Raw genomic sequence first — 21,216 nt, 5'->3', positions numbered from 1 at the left:
ACCTCAGGCGGATGCGGCCTTTAGCCACTGCCACGTCTCTGTTGCCAGCAGTCCAGCGCCTGCGTGTGCTGGGGGCGGGACGGCGCGGGGAGGCGGGACCAGCGCGTGAGCGGCGTGGACGCAGCCCAATGGGACCTGCTGGCGGCGGCGCCGTGTGCGCCGAGGGGCGGGGCCCGGCGGCGGTTGCGAACCGATCCTGGGAGGCGGGGAAAGCTGTCGTTAACCTCGGCCGCCGCATCCCCGAGGGAGTCCTGTGGGCGCCACCCTGGCCTCCGAGCCCGCCGCTCGTCCCCGAAGCTCCTGTGTGCGCCTTCGATCTCGCTAGCCGCCCGCCCTTCGCCTCGCGGACCGTGTTTTCTGCATCATGTGCGGTAAGGGGCCCGGGATCGGGGGGCGTGTTGCGGGGCGATGCTTGGGTGCGGCACGGGTGCCGCCGAGGCCCGAGGCGCCGGGCGGGAGCGGGAGTGTGGAGGGTCCGATGTCTGGACGATGGGCCGGGGCGTCCCGCGGTGGTTGAGGTGCTGGGGCCGGGGGCCGGCATCTGCGGGCGGGAGGCGGGGTGGCCTGGAGGAGGACACCTGGGAGGAGGGAGAGCTCTAGAGGGGGTCGGGGAGGTTGAAGGAGGCGACTTTGCGCGGAGAAGGAATCAGTGGGGAGAGAAATGCCTGTATTGAAAAAGGAGGAGCGGGCTGAAGAAACTGCGGGGTAGAGGGTGGTGCCTTCAAAGGGGTCCTCCAGGTGAGTGAGGCAACCTGTGGAGCATCGGTGAAGTCTGTTGAACTTACCTTGGATTCTTGTAGGATTTACTTCTCAAAAAATACTTATTCTTAGTTGCTTTCTTTCGGGAAGACCCGAACAGACTCTAGCTAGAGGTACGACAATGGTATCACACATAATCTTACTTCCTGCTACCCCCCGTGTCAACATAAGCCATCATTCATCAGTAGTTCGGTGAATGGGCTTAGACCTCATCCTCTGAGGCCCGGAAATGTCCATGACGATAGAACAACATACATCATTTATCACTCGCATGTGCACCCATTTAAAATACTAGCCATGAAAAGTTTAACAAATATCTTTCCTAGAACAGTTAAAAAAAAAAATAAAGCTAGGGCCTTTTATGTTTTAAGAGTTAGTCGTCTTATTACCTAGAAGTGTTAGTGAAGGGACTGTGAGAGTCATATCTGATGTGATTGATATACTCTAAAAAAAATTGTATTCTTACCTTTTTTTATTGAAATTTACAACCGACTTTACCCTTGGAAAAAAGAATACTTTTTAAGGCAAGTACCATTGTCATAGAATTGAAGCTATCTGGGAAACATTCTTTGCAGCCTTTTGCAGGAAGGAACTGAGCAGGAGGTGGATTGTACTCATTGAGCGTATTTTTCTTGTATTTAAGTTTATGCTCATTTCAGCTTCTGAAAATGAGAACTAGGTTTAAACTTAGAGTAGATTTTAAAAACTCCACATGACAAATACCACTAAATAGCTTACTGAAATTATTAGAGTACAGCGGTCTTGAAAGTCAATTATACTTTTGCTGTGTCTGGTTAACAGGATGGTTTTGCAAAACATATAATTTAGTTTGGAGCTGTGAAGTAGTGAATTTGCAGATTGGTTATTCCACAGTGTGCTTCATTTGGTAATTAACTTCCTGGGTGAGGTGTGTGCCTAGTCAAGTACGAGACATTCTGGTTGCAGGTCATTTCATCATCTCGTTCCAGGAAAAAAGGGAGTCGAAGTATTACAGAATAAAAAAAAATCAGATCTGGTTTAGAAGAGGTCAGATAAGGGTGAGACTTTTAGGTGGAGACTAAATGTTGCGAGTTTTCACATTGCCAGTATCTTTATTCCAGAGTTTTACTGCTGAGGAAACAGGTTGTAAAGAATAAATACAAAACTAGTATGTGAGACATTTCTACTAAGGTCTTGCTTTTAAACCGGATTAGAGTTTCGGATGATTCCAGGAATAGTGTCCAGAATTTATTTTCTCTGTAATGTAAATTCTGAAAGTTAACTGTTAAGAAGGTGAAAGTTTGTCTTTATTTTCCTCCCACGTCTTAGTCATAAAGTAAAATTTCTAGGCAGAGAAATTGAGTGGAAATGAGATTAAAAGAGAAAATTTGGAAGCTTAACTTCTGATTACCTGCTGCTTAGTCAGGTTTTTCTAAAAGATTATTTTGTTTCAACACTGTAAGATGTTGAAGCAGAAGAATGAAGACTGAAGATGCTGTGGTATGCTTTTTTCAATCACATATAACGATAAAACTGTTGATATTTACCAACTTGTGTTGGAACGTTAATAAATATTAGGAAGGAAAAGATTCTGTAGTCAGATAAATTTGGGAAGCAACAGATTAAATAGAGATTAAATAGTGTGGTACTTTTTTTTTTCAATTGGAGGACTTCTTGGAACCTTTAATGTGTTAATAATAAGCATTGTGAATCCCCTAGAGAAGAATAGTTATTTTCCAAGAATATAATATTTTCCAAATTTATTTTATCTTACTCTCATTCTTGGTTTTTTGGAATACACTTTGACCTCTTTATTTGTATTACCTTTGCTTTTGCCGAGAGGTTGTCAGGTCACTTAAGCTACCCGCAGTTTTTAACAGATTTTGCTGTTCTTATAAATGTTCTTATAAATGGAATTTTGGTAAATAAGTTCCTATTTAAAAGCAGTAAGGGAATTTACAATTTAAACATATCCTGAAATGAATCCTTGAAAAGTTTTTTTGTAATTATACTGTCTAATGGCTTTGGAGGTAATCGAGAGATGCTGAGACTGGCTGCTAGGATTAGTCATAAACCCAGTACTATTAACATATGCTTAGAAATCACAGTGGATATAAAGAAGTTGTGAGAGAAAAAATTAATTGTTTAATAAGCATTTCCTCAATTATGTTTCCCAGAAAGGGTGAAGTTAATAGGTGCTGGTAATGAGCAGTAGAAGGTGGGAAAGGGTTTTGTAACAGACAAGTTTGGGAAATTCTGCTCTTGAATTGTGAATTCACAGTTAGCAAGATGAAAGATTCTAGAAAATTCTAAAAATAAATCTGTTAACTTTGTTTAACCCAGTAGTTCTTAAACCTTTGATTATGAAACCTTTCTTTACCTCATCTCTTTTTAGTACCCGTGAAATACTGTTCTGTTTCTGTGGTTTGAGAATTTTTAACTGTATTATTTCAGGTACCTAGAAAGTGTTAGAAGATACTTGCAGATATTTGAAATGGTGGCTTCTTGGCACTCTGCCTTTTGGAGAGATGACTAAAACAAGAGTTGCCTTCAGGGAATTGCTGTCTGATCAAAGGAGAGAAAGTGAATTCACATGCAGCAGATGTAGGTGATGTTATGCAGTTATTGATCATTGCCATATCATAGACTACAAGTGGAATGAGTACAAGTTCAGAGACTGTAGAGCTCTGGTCTCTGGGTATCTTCTTTAGGCCAGGGACATTCAGGTGATGGGGCAGGACTCTTACATTGAGGAAAATGCTAGCTGGTAGAGAATCAGTACACTGTAAGAGGTAATTATTGATGGCATATGTTATCTGTCAGTGAATGGAGGCAGAAATAAGTTGAGAACTACTGCTAGGGGTGTTGAAGGAAGAAATAGAAGTGCCAGGAAAAGAGGTCAAAAAACAGTGACAAGTAGCAGAAGAGTTCCAAAGTAGTATATTGCCTTGGACAGAGTCTGCAATAGTAGAAAAAGGCTATTCATGTTTAATACTGCAGAGAGAAGTTAATTGGGTTTTTTACAAAGAAATCATTAGAGAAGTTGCATGTATGAGATTGTGTTAAGGAGGAGGGTGGCAAGTAATACCAGCAAGAGGCACAAGTATTATGGGACTGAGGTCCCCAGGGAGTGTTGAAAGTTGAGTTCTAGAGCTTTGGTTCCTGACCTTTTAAGCCATGAAGTTACTACAGAGTGTCTGTTGCTTGATTCATACTCAAAGCATTGCCTGTAAGTAGAATAAAAATTGTTCTAGATCATTGACTAATAAAAATTCAACCCACTATTATGTAGAATTATTAGAATATTTTGATGTTAACAAAATGTTATGTATTTACAAAGTTGGAGAATCACTCATCAAGAGTTATAAGTAGGGGAGGAATATGTCTCTCTTTTTTGAGCTTTATAAGGAAAGATGAGAGGTATATAGGGTATTATACTGTTGAAATGAAGATGAAGGCTTCAATTCTATAAAGCGAGAATCTACCAAAAATCAGAAATAAGCTGGGAAGAGAGAAATGGGGATTTGAGAATAGTGTGTATTCTAGACTATAAAATAATATCTGTGGGAAGTTTGAAAGTTAGGCAAGTGAGGAATTAGCAGAATTAGTCAGCAGCTGGGAGGGCCCATATGAAAGTGGACTGAAATAGATGGATGAGCTATGCATGGCTCTCATAGTTCCACAGAGAGCAAAGGAGTAACAGCATGGTGGGCCCAGACGGGCTGACTTGGCAAGATGATGAAAAATTGTGGTGTGATGTAAATGGTCAGAGAGAAATGGGAGAGATGGAATAGTTGAAGGTGTGTATGCAGGGATTGCATGTTTTAATCTTGGGAAAGATGATGACATAGGTAGACTGTGAGGGAGCATATAATTAGAGATGTCAGGGCTTAAGCAGTACTTTGAGCTGCAGAATGTTAAAAATGTGCAAGAGAGGTCTTGTGTTACTTGGTTGTTAACTATCTGTTGGATAAAGTAGGGGGGACTTGAACGCATTTTGTAAATAGGAAAAAGATGTAAAGCAATTAAAAAACACGCACAATATGTTATGTTTTCTTTGTTTTTAAGAAATCTTACATGTAGAATGTAACTCCATAATTAGTGTCGAATACTTTTATGATAAGCTTTTACTTGATGTGTACTTATATAAGTTGAATTGCAGCACTGTTTGCAATTGCAGTGAGTTACAGAAATCTCAGTAGGAAAGTGGTTATGTAAAATATGTAAATCTATTATGGACTAGTATGCAGCCATTAAGTGGGATAAGGGTAGATGTGTGTACTGACTTAGAAAGATCTCCAACATATTAAGTAAAAGAAAAAAGTACAGAATAGCATGTATAGTATCACATTTATGTGTTATAAAAAAGCCCTCTAAAATCATATTCACAGGTTCATAGATGTAGAAAAATTTAGAGCTGAAGGACTGAGGTGATGTGTATGGGGTTAATAGTGGTGTTACCTGAAGAAGGAATTGGAACCTGTGTGGAGATAGAAAGGGGAGATTTTCACAATTCATTCTATGGCATCTGTGTAGTTTGAATCTTTAACAATGATGATGAATTAATTTGTAACTTCCATTCTATGGAAAATAAATTTAAAGTTTAAGTGGCATTGTAGATGGATTTTGATTCAGAAGGCATTAAATTTAGAGAATAAGTTTGAACACTTATCACTGAAATTTTAAAATGTGTAGGGTTCCACAATATTTTGAATAAAATTATAAAATATAACTTCAATAACTTGAAGTTGTCAAGTGAAAAAAATGTAAAAGTAAGATTACTTATTCATAAGGACAGAAATTCAATCAGGCATAGGAATTTTAATAATTTGCCTGTTGAGTTAAGTTATATTCCATTTTCATTTCAGTAAGCTTAACAGTCTTTACTTGTAGCTAGATTGCTTTCAATCAGGTATGTCAAGACTGTGGTCCCAGTTCATCTGAAATTTTGTTAAGCAAGGTCCTCATAAATGCTTTTATGTCATTGGATTTAAGTTGCTGTTTTCTGAGAATGATGCCTGTTTCAGTTAGGGAGATATTTTATTCCAAGTGCAGGTTGAACATCCCTAATCTGAAAATCTGAATCCTGAAATGCTCCAAAATCTAAACTTTTTTTTTTTGGTAGCTAGTTGGTGTGGGGATCCAAACCTTTGACCTTGAGTCTAACTGACTGAGCTAGCCGGCCAGTCCAAAATCTGAAACTGTTTTAATGCCAGCATGACACTCAAAGGAAATGCTCACTGGATCATTTCAGAATTGGGATTTTTGGATTAGGGATGCCAACCATTAAATATACTGCAAATATTCCAAAATATGAAAAAATCCGAAATCCGAAACACTTCTGGTCCCAAGCATTTCAGATAAGGGATACTCAACCTGTTTATTCCGTTAATAAGAAAACGTACACACTGGAAGTGCATGCTGATTTGAGGGTAGAAAATTTCCTATGCTCATACAACTACTGTGTGTGGTATTGGAGCAATTCCCAAAGAGTAGTGGAGTGTTGATTTTACGCTTTTGTAGTTACCTTAAGCAGAATTGTTTATTGGGAAGTTTGGTAAGACAAGCCGAAGACCTGAAAATAAGGGGTCAAACTAGTGATTTCTGCTGTAATAGGTACAATTCTGAGTTACAAATGCCTCCTTGTGAACATGTCCTGCATGCCTGATTATTTGCTTTTCTGGCCACTCCAGATTACAGACAACCCACTAATCCCAGCAAGTGGACTGTTTTGGGCCGACAGGCCTGCCGAAGCACAGGTCTGTAAAACCAACAGGTTCAACTTCTTAGCCCCCATTTTCCTAACCAGGTACTAATTAGGCTAATCCCCTTTCTTCCTTCTCCCAGCTCTATTACTTTGATCTTAGAAAATTTCTCTACGTGTGTCTTGGCATTTTTCATTCTTTTTTCCCTTTCAGTTCCTTCCCAGTTATATAAGGAAAAATGTTGCTCCTACTTCTGTTTTCTCTCTTCCTCCTTTTCTAATTTTCTTTGTTCTAATAGTGAACTAAAAAAATGACAGTGATGATTATTATAATAGTGTTCAGGCGGGTTTCAAATTAGAACTTGATATATATTTCATTGAATCTAAGATGTCACTGATTGGAAGATGCACCTTTATTATATGGAACACAAAGAAAAAATATACGTCTTAAAATCAATGCTGTCAGTCTCTAAAGCTCTAGAAAGTAGTCTGAAGTTGCTTTCAGAATATCATAGGTTCAGTGATCTGATTGTATTTACTTTAAGCCAGAGATGAAGCTTAGCATCACTAATAGGGGACCACCAGACAATATATGACACCCTTATAAACAATTCTTGCCCCAGATTTTTAACCAATCATACCTTTAGGTCTGTCTTGTAGTTTACAAGAAATACAAGGGACAGAAGATCTGGTTAGATTACACTGTGTGGAAACAATTATACATAGCCAGAAGGTGAGATGTTCAACAAGAAAATTGGCCTGGGCTCGTCTTGGGGAAAATGGGGCAGTGGGGGAGACCATTCTGGATTCAAATAGACTTTAAAGACATGTGAGGTATGATCCTTTGTGAAATCCTAGCATGAACAAGCCAGCTATAAAAGACTTTTTTTGATGATAGGGAAAATTTGAATATATGAACATTGTATTAGGTGATGAGAGCATTGTTATCTTCTTTGGTGTGATAATAATATTATGGTTTTGTAGAAAAATGTCCTTAATATTTTATGTTACTTTGCTTTTATTAATTCTTAACCATACACTCTGAAAATAATAAGGCCTTTCACTAGGTTTCCAGTTTTAATTTGGTAGATACATTGTACTCAGAACAAAATCATGTAGATGTTGTAACAAAGAAATGAAGCCCAGAAGAAAATTGCAGTTTGTAGATGTATTAAAAAGTGTCAGATCCATCAGGAGGAATCAGGGAAGAATCCTCAGAAATCATAGACCATCAAGCTGGAGGGCACTGTCGATGTCCTCAAAATGTCAGAGGTAGGAAATATTTGACCATTGTGTTGTTACTCCCCATATAATAGGTGTTGCCAATCAATCATGGCTTTCCTTCTGCTTAGGAAATGGGGCCATTGAATCCTTTTCAGTGGTGTTTTCTACAGTTACTACCAATCAATAACTTCCTGGCACTTGCTGTGAAATCTATTTTACCATCTCTCAGTTAAAGCCATTCATTTCACAGAAGGGGAAGCTGAAATGGTAGTACAGTGAAAAGCTTTGGGGACACACATGAGTTGAAGGAATTCATGGATTTCTTCAACACAAGAGTGCTTTTTAATAAGTTAACAAACGTTTAGTGTGAATTTTATTAGCTTATCAAATGGTTACAATTTTATAAGTTTGTCTAGGGGGTAAGTATTGATTTAGAAGTTCTCTTTTCTTTCTTTGAAAACGTACTCAGGATCTCGATTCACACAATTAGCCATTGTAAAGGAAGGAGATTGAAGTTAGAAGTAATATCAAAGTCCAGTGCTGTTGTTGAGTTACATGTATCTAAAACAGTGAATTTAATATTGCATCACTCCAAATCTTCTTTTTAAAACAAGTATTAAGTCTGTAACTTGCCTTAAAAACAGTTTGGTTTTTAATCATTAGCATTTAAATTGTTTATTTAAAATTGGTATTAGATTATCATATTTAATTTTTTTTTTTTTTTCTTTTTTGTGACTGGTACTCAGCCAGTGAGTGCACCAGCCATTCCTATATAGGATCTGAACCCGCGGCGGGAGCGTCGCCGCGCTCCCAGCGCCGCACTCTCCCGAGTGCGCCACGGGCTCGGCCCATCATATTTAATTTTTAATTCTCCAAGTGTATTACTTAACTGTCGGACTTACACATTTCTTAGAAAAGAGTTGGTTTAGTGGTGATTTTTTCTGGGTGTGCTGCATTATTGGGATTTGGCAGCTCTGGACTTCCTCTTCAGGTTTTCCAGAGCTCCTCAGACTGCAAGCGGAGTCCCTGACAGCCTTGTGTTTTATTAGTGAATGGCCTTCAAATGAGCTACATTGTATTCTCTTTAGTAGACTAGCTGATGCTAGTCAGTGGTGGCCATGGAGTAGACTAGTTGAGAATCAATATTTGTTTGTTTGTTAGCACATTTATTTTAAAGTATTATTTTGGAAAATAAGTATATTCCATGTGTTGCCTTTTAATTATCTAGTTAAAACACGAGTACTTATTTGAGGCTTAACTGATAATTATCTGTGTGTATTTAATCTATCCCAAAGATCAGTGACCCATAGGAGGGGAACACACATAAAAGTATAATTTACAATAGGGTTATTGGTTTAGTTTATTGATATTACAGGTACTTTGTGAAGGAACAGCAATAGCGGCAAAAACCCCAGACCTCATGCTTCTGGATCAAATGGGTGGACAATTGGTCTTGGGGCTCTTCTCTTGTCTCCTAGAGGTTATATCATGCAGAGCCTTTGAAAGTTTGGAAAGTGCACACTGCTGTGTTGTTACTACTCTTACCTTAAAAACATTAACCAGTGTGGTGGTGTATTCTTGTCTTAATTGCTGTGCTTTGAGGTTGGGAATGCTATTTGTAGCCATCTCTGAGATATCACCTAATTCAGTTTATATTTTTGCATCTATGAAATAGATGTTCTACCCTCCCTTTACAGTGTTGTGGTAGTGCAAAAGTGAGGTGATTGTACCAACACATAAAAACTTTAAAAATCGTTACAAATGTAAGGGGTTTTTGTTTTTTTTTTTGGTTTCTTTGATTTTAACCTGAACAAAATGCAGGATTTTTATAAGTTTTTGGCCCTGTACTACCTTTTTGGGGAAAGTTCAAACAGTTGTTTTAGGTTGCCTTGGATTTTAGTTTTAAAGTGCAGATTTCCTTTAGGGTAGGATAGTTCGAGAAAGTTGCACTGTACTCAGCATGGTCATCAGCATACACCTTACGATGGCTTTTCTGTTGGGTATTAATAATGCGTTATTTTTGTATGTTAAAATGTTTCAGTAGGACCACACTCTTCACAGAAATAAAGATCTCTTTTCAGATGGAAATGAAGACTAAGTCATTCTGGACTTCTATCCCACAGAATTAATTTAAACCCCTTATGAATTGTGGAATTATAGTGAAATGTAATTAAGAAAAAGGGAAGTTTTTTATTTTATAAATAAGCAGTTTGTACTTATATTTTCATATATTTTGATCTTCAGTTTATACATTTAGGCTGTATTCACTCTGGCCTAAGCATAATCAAGGAAGACCTCAGATGATTTCCATGCTGCCATTCCTAAAATGTGGATTTCCTTTACCTGTGTTGTTACCTCTCTGCTTTTCTGATTCAGTTCACAATGTACTTGTCCTTTTATTTCTAGATTTATTTTTCCAAATGATGGTTCTTTTTCCATGAATTTTCAGGAGTTATTAACATGTATTGATATTTGTCTTTTGCTAGTATGGTGAACAAGTGATTCAAGTGATTATCTTTAAGATGGTTAGATATATTTGGTCAATTCTTTTCTGTTATTAAAAGATTTAAGTTGTGGGCCGAGCCCGTGGCGCACTCGGTAGAGTGCTGCGCTGGGAGCGCGGCGACGCTCCCGCCGCGGGTTCGGATCCTATATAAGAATGACCAGTGCACTCACTGGCTGAGTGCCGGTCACCAAAAAAAAAAAAAAAAAAAAAAAAAAAAAATTTAAAAGATTTAAGTTGTGAATATTCATCACATATTTATTCCTAAATGTTATTGATAGCATGGTCATTGGAAATGCAAAATTATTCCATCTGTATTGTTTTGTAGGCCCCATGTGTTGCTTAAAATACTTATTGCAGAAAATGTTTTACTTTAAACATAATGCTCAATGTATAGGATATAAACCACAAATTTGTTGATTGGTTAATTTTTAAAAATTAAATCTCACTTGGCAAAATGGCAGTCAAGGGAGGTAAATGGCCAGCCTTATAAGCTTCTTTGGAAAAAAAAACCCCCAAAACTAAACATTTATTTTGACATACTTAAAGCCTTCTATGCTTATGAGAAATTCACCTTTTTTCTTTTTTTTTTTAAAAAGATGACCGGTAAGGGCATCTCAACCCTTGGCTTGGTGCTGTTAGCACCACGCTCAGCCATTGAACCAACCAGCCATCCCTATATAGGATCCGAACCCATGGCCTTGGTGCTATCAGCACCGCACTTTCTCGAGTGAGCCACAGGCCAGCCCTAGAAATTCACCTTTGAAAAAGTTGCACTGTCTTAAAATAATTTGAACGATTTGAAATGAGATTTCTTCTTTTTTAAAGTTGGACTCTAGCTTGACATTTTTGCACATCCTAGACATAATTATGTCAATTTTGATTCTTTAATCAGAATTTTCCATTAAATATTTGTTTATTTGCAGGCATATTTGCTTACTTAAACTACCATGTTCCTCGCACAAGACGAGAAATCTTGGAGACCCTTATCAAAGGCCTTCAGAGACTGGAGTACAGAGGATATGATTCTGCTGGTATTTCTTCTCTCTCTCTTGTTTTTGTTTTTTTTAAAAAATATTTTTGGTTTTGTATTATTCTTGAATCTCAGTATTATTATTATTATTTTTAGGACACTGGACTTTTTAGTAATGTCTGTTTTATTGTTTTCAATAAATCTAAATCTGAAGAACTTTTGTCTTTTATCATGTTTAAAGGGTTTATTCGTGTAATTTTAGTAGTATTACCATTTATGTGGAGTATTGCTTCTTATGGAGATCTTTTATTAAGAATATTACTATATTTGGGTAAAGTGAATATTTTAACTATAATTTTAATAGTCTTATTTTTTATAATGTTCATGTGTTGATTTTGATATTATAAAAAATTAAGTAATAAAACATTAAAGGAGTAATACAAAAAGTGTCTGGACATTTCAGAGGGTTATTTGAAGTTTTTGTTCATTTCTAATTTATTTTCAGTTCATTTCAGTGTCTGCATTAAGTGTTTGGATATATTTTTATATATTTTTTGACTTTTTAAAATATTTGTTAAAACTTTATTATTGGTTTACTTTTTATAACTCTATACAATGCATGCTACTTTGTAACATGTTATAATTCATTATTAAACCTGCTACAGTTGATTCTTTTAAAAAAAAAAGAATGTTACTGTAAAAACATAAATCATATGGGGCATTTTTATAGTAGAACAAATTTTATGGTAGAACAAGTTTTTGAAGGCCTTTTATCTCTTTTTTATTCCTTTAATTTCTTTTTCTCCCTGGATTCCATGCTTTTGGCATTTAAACTTGACTAAGATTTCTTCTTTCTTAAATAAATGACAAAACAAGTAAAAATAACTCTCTGGCAACTTACGTGCTACTCTTACTCCTTCCTTTAACTATGATGGAGGTACTCAAGACTACCTTCAGATTCAGTGATCTTCCTAGGAGGATTCATGGGATTCAGCACATAGTTGTACTCACGGCTATGATTTATTACAGCAAAAGAATACAAAGCAAAATCAGCAAAGGGGGAAGGTGCATGGGGTGAAGTCTTGAGGAATCCAGGCAAAAGTTTCCAAGAGTCCTCTCCCAGTGGAGTCACACAGGATGTGCTTAATTCCTCTAGAGAGTTGTAACACATGTGAATTGTTATCTACTGGGGATGCTCATTAGTGCCTCAGTGCCCAAGATTTTGATTGGGGGCTGGTCACATAGGCACCCTTTGCCTAGAACATTCTAAAAATTCTAGATTCCTAGCAGGAAAGCAAATGTTCAGCATAAACCATGTTGTTTGCACAAACAGTTTAGGCACAGTGAGCCACTCTTATCAATTAGGGTGGTGGGAATCCTTCTGAAATCCAAGTTCTCAGACGCCAGCCAAGGGCCAACCTTAAAAACACACCTTTCTAAGGATAGCAGTCTCAGACCTTCCATGATAACTCTTTTCGGTGCCCTTAACATTGCCACATGGAATAGGCATTTATCTTCCTTAAATTTCCTCAGTAAGGGAAAGTCAGTTCCTCAACTCCTTTGTTCTTAAAATTCTGTCCTTCCTTACCTTCTCTGATAATACATCTTCTCATTCTCTTCCTAAAATGCTGATTATTTCTTTTGTCTGCTTTGGAGACTCCTTTTCTTCTATCTGTTGCTTACATGTTAATGTTCTTCAAGATTCTTTCCTAGGCCCACTTTTCTTACTTTGTGTCCTCATGGGTGAGTTCTGCATTCACAAACCTCCTGTATGTGGATAATTTACAATCCAGATATATTTCTAATCCAGATGTATTTCCCCAGCTGCAGACCTGTATTTCCAACTGCCTCCTAGAAATTTCTTTCTGGATAGACCACAATGTTATAAACTGTGCACGTTCAGAATTGAACTGAATATATTGCAGTCCTCACTCTACTCCCCACTCTTTTCTATGTCCTTTTCATCAATAATCATTCAACAAGTTTTTTTTGCTTAAGAGGTATCCCAAACTTTTCCCACTTTCTCACTTCACATCTGGTCAGTTCTGCTTCTCAGTATCATTTATCTCTGTCTTCATTACCACTGTTGAGTTCAGGCCCTCTTCATTTTTCTTTGCTGTAGCTATGACTTCTTTGTGTTCTTTGTTTTTTGTTTTGTTTGAGGCTGGCTGGCACAGGGATGTAGCTGTAGCTTCTGACAACTGGTTTCTTTCTCCTCTCCCACTTCCAGTCCATCTTCTACACTGTTTTCAGAGTTTGCTAGACGTTTTTGCCATTTTGTTTCTGTGCTTCAGATGACTCAGTGTTTTCCCAGTACATTCAGGGTAACTTTTTCAAATTCCTTTGGAACTTAAGGTAGAATCTCAAGGGACGTGTTCCCTTCTTATCCACCTTCTGAGGTGGGTGTCCATCTTCTGTGTTTTTCCATTGTACTCCAGTTGCAACCTGTAGTACTTTTATTATAACTTATAATCACACTGTGTTGTAATTACTTTTTTCTTATCTGTCTTTTCTGTAGACTATTAGAAATTTGAGGACAAGAACTGAGTTATTTTCATTTTTGTCTCTAGCAGCTATCATGGTTCTTGATACATAATAGGTTTTCAATGGATGTTGAATTGATAAGTAAATGAATTAATTAGATGAAAATATAATTTTTTTAAATTAAATTATCACCTCACATTGATAATCTAGCAATAGTTAGTTTCTGAATCTTGTTTTTCTACCTCTTGATGATTTAGGTGTGGGAGTTGATGGAGGCAATGACAAAGATTGGGAAGCCAATGCCTGCAAAATTCAGCTCATTAAGAAGAAAGGAAAAGTCAAGGCACTGGATGAAGAAGTTCACAGTAATGTACTTAGTTTGATTTTTGTCCCCTTCCCCTCTATTCCTTCTCCCCTCCCTCACCCACCCCATATTTTGGGTCCCATTTTAATGGTAATGATTGTTAAAATTGAAGGGAGGGAAGAAAAGTAGTTTTGTTACTGTCTGGACTAGTTTTAAAATGGGCTTAATCTTCAAAAATTATCATAGCAACTAGGGAAGGAAATCAGTTATGTACACTTTGTTCAGAGCAAGTTTAGTATCTTAAAATGAGTAGCTCCAGAACCACTATTCCTGAGAAAGAGCCTTTCATAGGACAAAGTTATTTTTAGTGGTGTCCTTATTCACGTGTCTTTACTTGGTGGTTGCCTTCACTTTGGATCAAATGCCTAGTGTGGATGTGTCTTCAATCCGGATGTTGTACCTTTTAGTAGGTCTGATATAATCAGTTAAGTATTACTTTTTTCCCTATTTTCTTACTTTTCTGGCATAAGTTGTTGCCCAAAGATGTATGCACAATTAAAGAGGATATACTTTTCAATGTTTAGTTCATAACATTATGCTTGTACATTTTATTTTTTCACAAGAAACTTGAAAATAAAACAAACTTTGAAGTAGATTGATTGATAGAATATTTTAAAAATCTTCCACAGAAACCAGAAAACAGTAGGTGTTTTATGTACCTAATCAAGTGGATGCCATTGTAATCATTGTATAGGAGTACAGGTGGAAGAGGAAAATGTTGGGTTTATTTAACTTTTTTTTCACATAGCCAAACATTTAGCTTTGTAGTACTTATTTAACAAATTAAGTCAATACTTGTTTTGCATGTATTGTGGGTAAGATTAGCTAGGGGTAAAGCAGGCACCCAAATAACTACACTTCAAATGGTATAGCATAAATTATCTGTCTACCATGTATTCTACATCCTGTATACCCAGGCTGATTATAATAGGTTCTATAGGAGAGAACAAACAATCTTTGTGAGGTTCAGGGGAGAGAGAGTTTCCACAAGTTGGCAAAACTGGGGAAACACAGGGAATGACTGCCAATTATATTTGGGCAATGAAGATGAGAAGGGAGAACCTTCTGAGTAGAATAGCATGGCTAAAGATAAGAATAAGGAAAGCAGGTTTGTTGGTGGGATGTTAGTAGTCCTTTTTGTCTACATTATTGGTAGATGAGTGTTGGAGGCTAGAAAGGCAGATTGTAATTAGAATCACCATCTTCAAATGTTAGCGTATTGAGACATACCTCTTCCTGCAATAAAGTCAGGAAGTAGTGGAGAAACGGGAACTTGCTAGGGAGTTTGTAACTGGTAAATCACTTCAAAGAGCAATCTGGCAGTGTCTAAATGGGATATGCCTATACTCTTGAGACCAAGCGCTTCCACTCTTGTGCATATTCTTGAAGGAAACACTGTGGACAAGGAGATATGACAACAAGATTCATTGTAGCAAAATTTAGAGACAGCCTAAATGTCTACAAATAAGGGAATGGGAAACTAAGTTGTATATGATAGTGAATGACTTATATGTAGCTTTTGAAAGGAGTGTGTTGAATTGAATCTGGTTCTGTTTTTGGAGGCATGGATAATTCCCGGTATATAAAGTATAAGACCATTTAAAAAACATAAAACAATACTATCATCTATGGTCACATAAGCATAAAAAAGTTTAAAGGTGTAAGTGGGAAGGCTCTACATCAACTTGAGAATCCTCTGGGAGGAAGTGAAAGGGATTAGGGCAAGATATAAAGGAGGCATCAATTGCATTTTTTACATTTTAGATCTTTAAAAAGATCTAAAGCACTAATGGCTAGATGTTAAATTCATTCACTCTGGGTGTGGGTATTTGGATGTTTGTGATGTATATTTTATTATTCCTAGCAAGTTTAAGTGTGCTTGACTTATTGAGACAAAAAGGGAAGGAAGACATCTGAGAAAAGGCCATTGGATTTTTAGCTTCTGATTTTGATAATAATAGCTAACATTTATTGATTGCTTTTTGTGTCCCAGACACTCTTTTAAGTGCTTTACATGTATTATTAGCTCATTTATTTCTCATTATATCCCATGAAGTAAGTGAAATTATCATCCTGTTAATTAATGGTAAACAGTAACCCTTTATTATTCTGGAGGTCATTTATCAGGTCACCTTTATTATTCCTTAATTATTCAGAACACAGTTAAGCCAGGAAAGAATACATACATGATTTTATTCACTGATGGATTGAGCAATCGAACAAAAATTTATCTGCCCTATATACCTTTTAGTGCTTTGTATTCAAAAGTAATAAGGAAGACTGCACCTTTTGTAGAATTCAAATTCTGGTGGAAGCTAGGTTGACAGTGTGTCATAGATGTTGTAATAGTATAGCAGAGTATGTCATTGTGGTTTTAATCTCGGACTTTGGAGTCAACCAGATTTTGGTTCAAATTCTGTCTCTACTTTCTATTAGATTTGAACTTGGGAATGTTCTGTGACCTTTTTGAGCCTCAGTTTCTTCATCTGTAAAATGAGAACAATAGTACCCATCCTGCAGAGTATTGTGAGGATTCAATAATAAAATGAGTATTTACCAAGTACCTATTATACATGGATACTTCAGAAAGTTTGTGGAAAAATGGAATTGAAAGATAATATGAATCTTCCCATGAATTTTTTGAAGACCCCTAGTATATTAGCCATTTTTCTAGGCTCTATGGATACAACAGAGAACAAGATAGACGAACTCCTTGCCCTGATGGATCTTGCTGTCTAATGAGAGGGTCAGACAACAAATAAATATATAACATTAGGCAGTGATTAGTACTATGAAGAAAAAGTATGGTAGAGGTGACATTTGAGTATAGACCATGTGATTATCTGAAGGAGAGAATTCTAGGCAGAGGGAATAAGTGCAAGGATCCTGTGTGGGCCTGGCCTGCTTATAGCTGGAAATTAATGGGGCTAGAGCACAGTGAGAAAGGGGGAGAGTAGGAGGAGATGAGGCTAGAGAGGTGGCTGGGGTGAGGTCATATAGTATTTTAAGGACAATGTGTCATGGGAAGCCATTGGAAGATTTTGCAGGTGAGTGACATGATCTAACTTCTGTATTGAAATGACCACTCTGTTTGGTGTGGAAAGACTAGATTGTAGCAAGGGAAGACTGGACACAGAAATACCAGTTAGAGGTGGGCTGAAAAATTACATTAAGAGGTTTTAACTAAAATTTATTTTGCAGCTGATAAATATGAGAGTTGTAAACACACACACATACACACACACACACGAAGAAAACTGGTTTCTTGAAATCCTAAGAGCAGAATTATTCTCTATTGAGCAGTGATGTCAATTAGCCTGTTCAGAAGAAAGCGTCAGGATGGATCTCATTCTAAACTTTGAAAAGTGAATTTGTAGTGGAACGGTGCACTGTCCATGGAGGGGCTGAAGAGAAGGCATTGGTGGATAAAGGTCATGGTTTTATTTTTTTTCGGAATAGTAATTGCTTCTTTGAAATAATCAGTGGAGGAAATTTGGCAGAATTATAAAATAAATTGGGCAATTATTTGACCATAGTGAAAAATTAAAACAAAAACAAAAACAAAAAAAGACCAGTCAGGATTCTTTTGAAGTTGTCCAGGTGAGAGATGATGGTGGCTTGGGTCACAGTAATAGGGATAGAGTGGTGAGAAGTCTCTAGTGTACCTAGCACCAAGTAAGTTCTCAGTAAATTTTAACTGTTGTCATTTGTAAAAGATGCGTTGAAAGTGCTGAAGAGTAATTGAAGAGTGGAGTTGAGTGTGGACAGGTAGGTGGGGGCCAGATGTAAAGGGCCTTGTATGCCATTGGGGCGTTATCTTGAGAGAATATGGTTCTCTGGTTGTATATTAGAATTTGAGGATTTTTTTCTTAAATTCCTGTGAGCAGGTTTAGGATGATTCAGATGTGCAGCTAGAGTTGCAAAGTGCTTTTTTAAAGGAATGGAAGTCTATTCAAGAATTTTAATTGTTGTTTCCTGATCAGATTTGTGTTTTAGAATGAATTCTGAATAGCTAGTATAAAAACCACAAAGACTGTGCTAAAGTGCACGGACTTTCCTATTCAGACCTCTGAGCAGTTTGCTGTTAATTTAGACCTAATTCTGGTAGCTTTGTTATCTAGTTTCTTAGTCAAATGAATTTTATGTTTAAGAAATTAGAAGGAGGATATTACTAGTTAATAACTAGAGCTGTTCATTTTTTTTTCTGGAAGAAGCAAGAAGGGATATCTTATAGGGAAAATAAATTAAGTATAAGCTACTCCAAGATAAAGGAACATCATCAGCCTATGCTGATTTCCCAGTAGCTCCATATTTTCATAGCATTGCTTTGTTCTCAAAGTACCTATTCTTTCATTTTGGAAGAACTCTATAATTGTACTTTATCTTGTGAGATATGTTTACATTTACTGGGGACAAAAGTTGTCATAAGGTGATGTGGTCTTTAGAAAATGAATTTATTTTTACATGCCTAATTAAAATAATAGTGATATTTTCAAGGTGAGGATTAAATATAGATTTTCAAAATTAAATTAACTTTTTTTGTCTTTTCTTGAGTCTTAAAATTTTTAATCCTCCAGAAAAGTTGAAAGAATAGTACATTAATTACCCGTGTACATACTTCACCTGGCTTTACCAATTGTTAACATTTTTGTTGCATTTCCTTTAACTCTCTGTATACAGTTTTTTGGTTGTTATTGAAACTATTTGCCCTAAATATTTCAGTTGCATTAACTCTTAAGTCTTTTAATTACTATTCTGAATATGCCTGATCTTCACTTTCAATAATTGTATATTCCAGGTGAGCAGCACTGTAATATTATATTTAATATTATCTCTACAGTGTGATTTAATATCGAAAATTTTCATTTTATGTCTTTCAGAACAACAGGATATGGATTTGGATATAGAATTTGATGTACACCTTGGAATAGCTCATACCCGTTGGGCAACACATGGAGAACCCAATCCTGTCAATAGCCACCCCCAGCGTTCTGATAAAAATAATGGTATGGACAGATTCCACATGCTTTGGAATAATTGCAGAGGGCTGATAATGGGAGAAGAATGAAGGCTCTTACATTTTTTGTTATTTTAATTTTTGTTTCATCTGGAAAATTTCAAACATTGTGAAGTAAAGAGTGTACAGAACCTGATTACCCATTTCCCAGCTTTAACATTTATCAGTACATGGTCAGTTAAGTTTGTATACCCCTATACCCCTCCTTTCCATATTCTTTTGGAAACCGATAGATATCATACAGAAGGATATATCACAGATACCTAGATATCATAGCATTTAATTTGTAAATATTTAAGTGTGTATCTAAAAGGTAAGGATTTAGATTGATGTCTCTTTAGTCTTTTAATCTATAGGTTGTTGCTTTTTCTTTCCTTTTTCCTTTCAGTTTACTGTGTTGTTTGTCCTGTAGAGTTTCCTACAGTCTATATCTTGCTAACTGCATTGTCCCTGTGATGTCATTTAACATGTTTCTCTGTTCCTATTTCTTATAAATTGGTGTGATGTTTATTTGCATCTAAAGGTATATAATGTATGCATGTTTTTCTTTTTGTGTTGTTAGCAGCCATTGATAATTGTTGCCAAGATTAATTATTTCTTTGGGGGTTGTAAAATGGTGAATGTCCATTATTATCATTTCTTCTTCATTTGTTGTCTCAGATACTTTTATAAAGAGAAATTTCTTATTAATTGCTTGGTTACCCTGAGGTACAGATTATATAGGAAAGGCAGGGTAAATGTTTGATTATTTCCCTTTATTGACCATTTTAAAAAAATGAAGTTGTTTTAATGTTTTCCTAAGATGAGGCTTTTTGGTTTTTGTTTGCAGCTGACTGTTACAAATGTTTGGTTTGTTTTAAGATACTGAAATAATTATCTATATTGATGCACAAATTTCCCATCTTTGGCCATGTGAAGTTTATTCAAGTTAGTTCCTGAGCCCTTTTGACATGACCCCAATAGGCTCAATAGTCTTCAACGTTCTGATAGTCCATGATGTTCAGGTTCATGTAATCCTGCCCCAGACGTAGAATCAGCCATTATCTCCAAGGAGCTCTAGTTCCTTTTAGTGGAAATGATTTTTAAAGACTATAAACCAGGTCCTAGAAGTGCTCATTTGCACCTAGGCCTTTTCAGTGGGCAGAGCTAGGAAATATACACATTCTTGTGCACGGCCCATACTAACCTTCTCTGTGTTGTTCCAGTTTGGTATGTGTGCTACCAAAGTGAGCACAGTGTGCACACATTTGTATAAATTTAAAGATAAAACACAGCATGATTTTATACTGCTACTTCCAATTCAGACTCAGGGCTGTAAGGTTTTTACTTAACCTCATCAATCTGGTATCTGTATTTTCTTTCAGTCATACCTAGACATTCAGTTCTTAACACAAGCAACATACTTATTTGATCTGTCCCATGTTATACATACAACAGAATAATAATACCAACACTGCCATATGGCATGTTTACTGAAAACTGTTTAAGATTCTTTTTTTATTATTATTGTCTTAGGGTATATCTGTCTAGGGCTGTATAATCAAATTATTATGTTTTTTTAAAACATTTTTTATTTTATTTTATTTTATTTTTATTAAAAGATGACTGGTAAGGGGATCTTAACCCTTGACTGGGTGTTGTCAGCACCACGCTCAGCCAGTGAGCGAACCGGCCATCCCTATATAGGATCCGAACCCGTGGCCTTGGTGTTATCAGCACCACACTCTCCCGAGTGAGCCATGGGCCGGCCCATTTTCTTTTTATTTTTGACCACAAAACAAATCTTTAATACATTTAAGAAGACTAAGATCATGGAAAATATGTTCTCTGACCACAATAACAGAACGAAAGTTAGAAAATTTACAAATGTGTGGAAATTAAACAGCACTCTTCTAAATAAACAATGGGTAAAAAAGAAATATCAAAGGGAAATTAGAAAGTACTTTGAGATAAAAAGTGCAACATATCAAAATTTATAGGACAGAAGGCTCATGTAGTGCTTAGAGGAAAATTTATACCTGTAAACACCTATCCTAAAATGCTACATTCTTTTTTAAGGTATTAATTGTCACCTCTCTCAGGGTGATGGAGATGCAAAGGATTACTCAAAGCCCATTTCTTCTGAGCAGTGAGAGGCCTGAAAGAGTTATTTCCGAGGAATGCTTCTCTCTTGAAGGTTCTGGAAGTAACCCTTTCGGGCCTCTCACTG

At 36.6% G+C, this 21,216-nt stretch overlaps 1 protein-coding gene across 2 annotated transcripts in view; it reads left to right on the top strand.

Annotated features, from left to right (window-relative positions):
* Window positions 1–213: 213 nt before the first annotated feature.
* GFPT1 (glutamine--fructose-6-phosphate transaminase 1) overlaps window positions 214–21,216 on the top strand; it is a 53,445-nt gene continuing 32,442 nt past the window's right edge. For both annotated transcript variants that reach the window (XM_063077998.1, XM_063077997.1), the window contains exons 1-4: window positions 214–371; window positions 11,096–11,203; window positions 13,884–13,991; window positions 18,871–18,996. In XM_063077998.1, coding sequence (XP_062934068.1) covers window positions 365–371; window positions 11,096–11,203; window positions 13,884–13,991; window positions 18,871–18,996 — 349 coding nt within the window. In that variant the 5' untranslated portion in view covers window positions 214–364. The remainder of the gene's footprint in view (window positions 372–11,095; window positions 11,204–13,883; window positions 13,992–18,870; window positions 18,997–21,216) is intronic.

This window comes from Cynocephalus volans, chromosome 14, assembly GCF_027409185.1.
Source record: "Cynocephalus volans isolate mCynVol1 chromosome 14, mCynVol1.pri, whole genome shotgun sequence".
Classification (NCBI taxonomy): domain Eukaryota; kingdom Metazoa; phylum Chordata; class Mammalia; order Dermoptera; family Cynocephalidae; genus Cynocephalus; species Cynocephalus volans.
The sequence above is the reverse complement of the archived record's forward strand: the minus strand, read 5'-3'. Positions and strand labels throughout refer to the sequence as shown.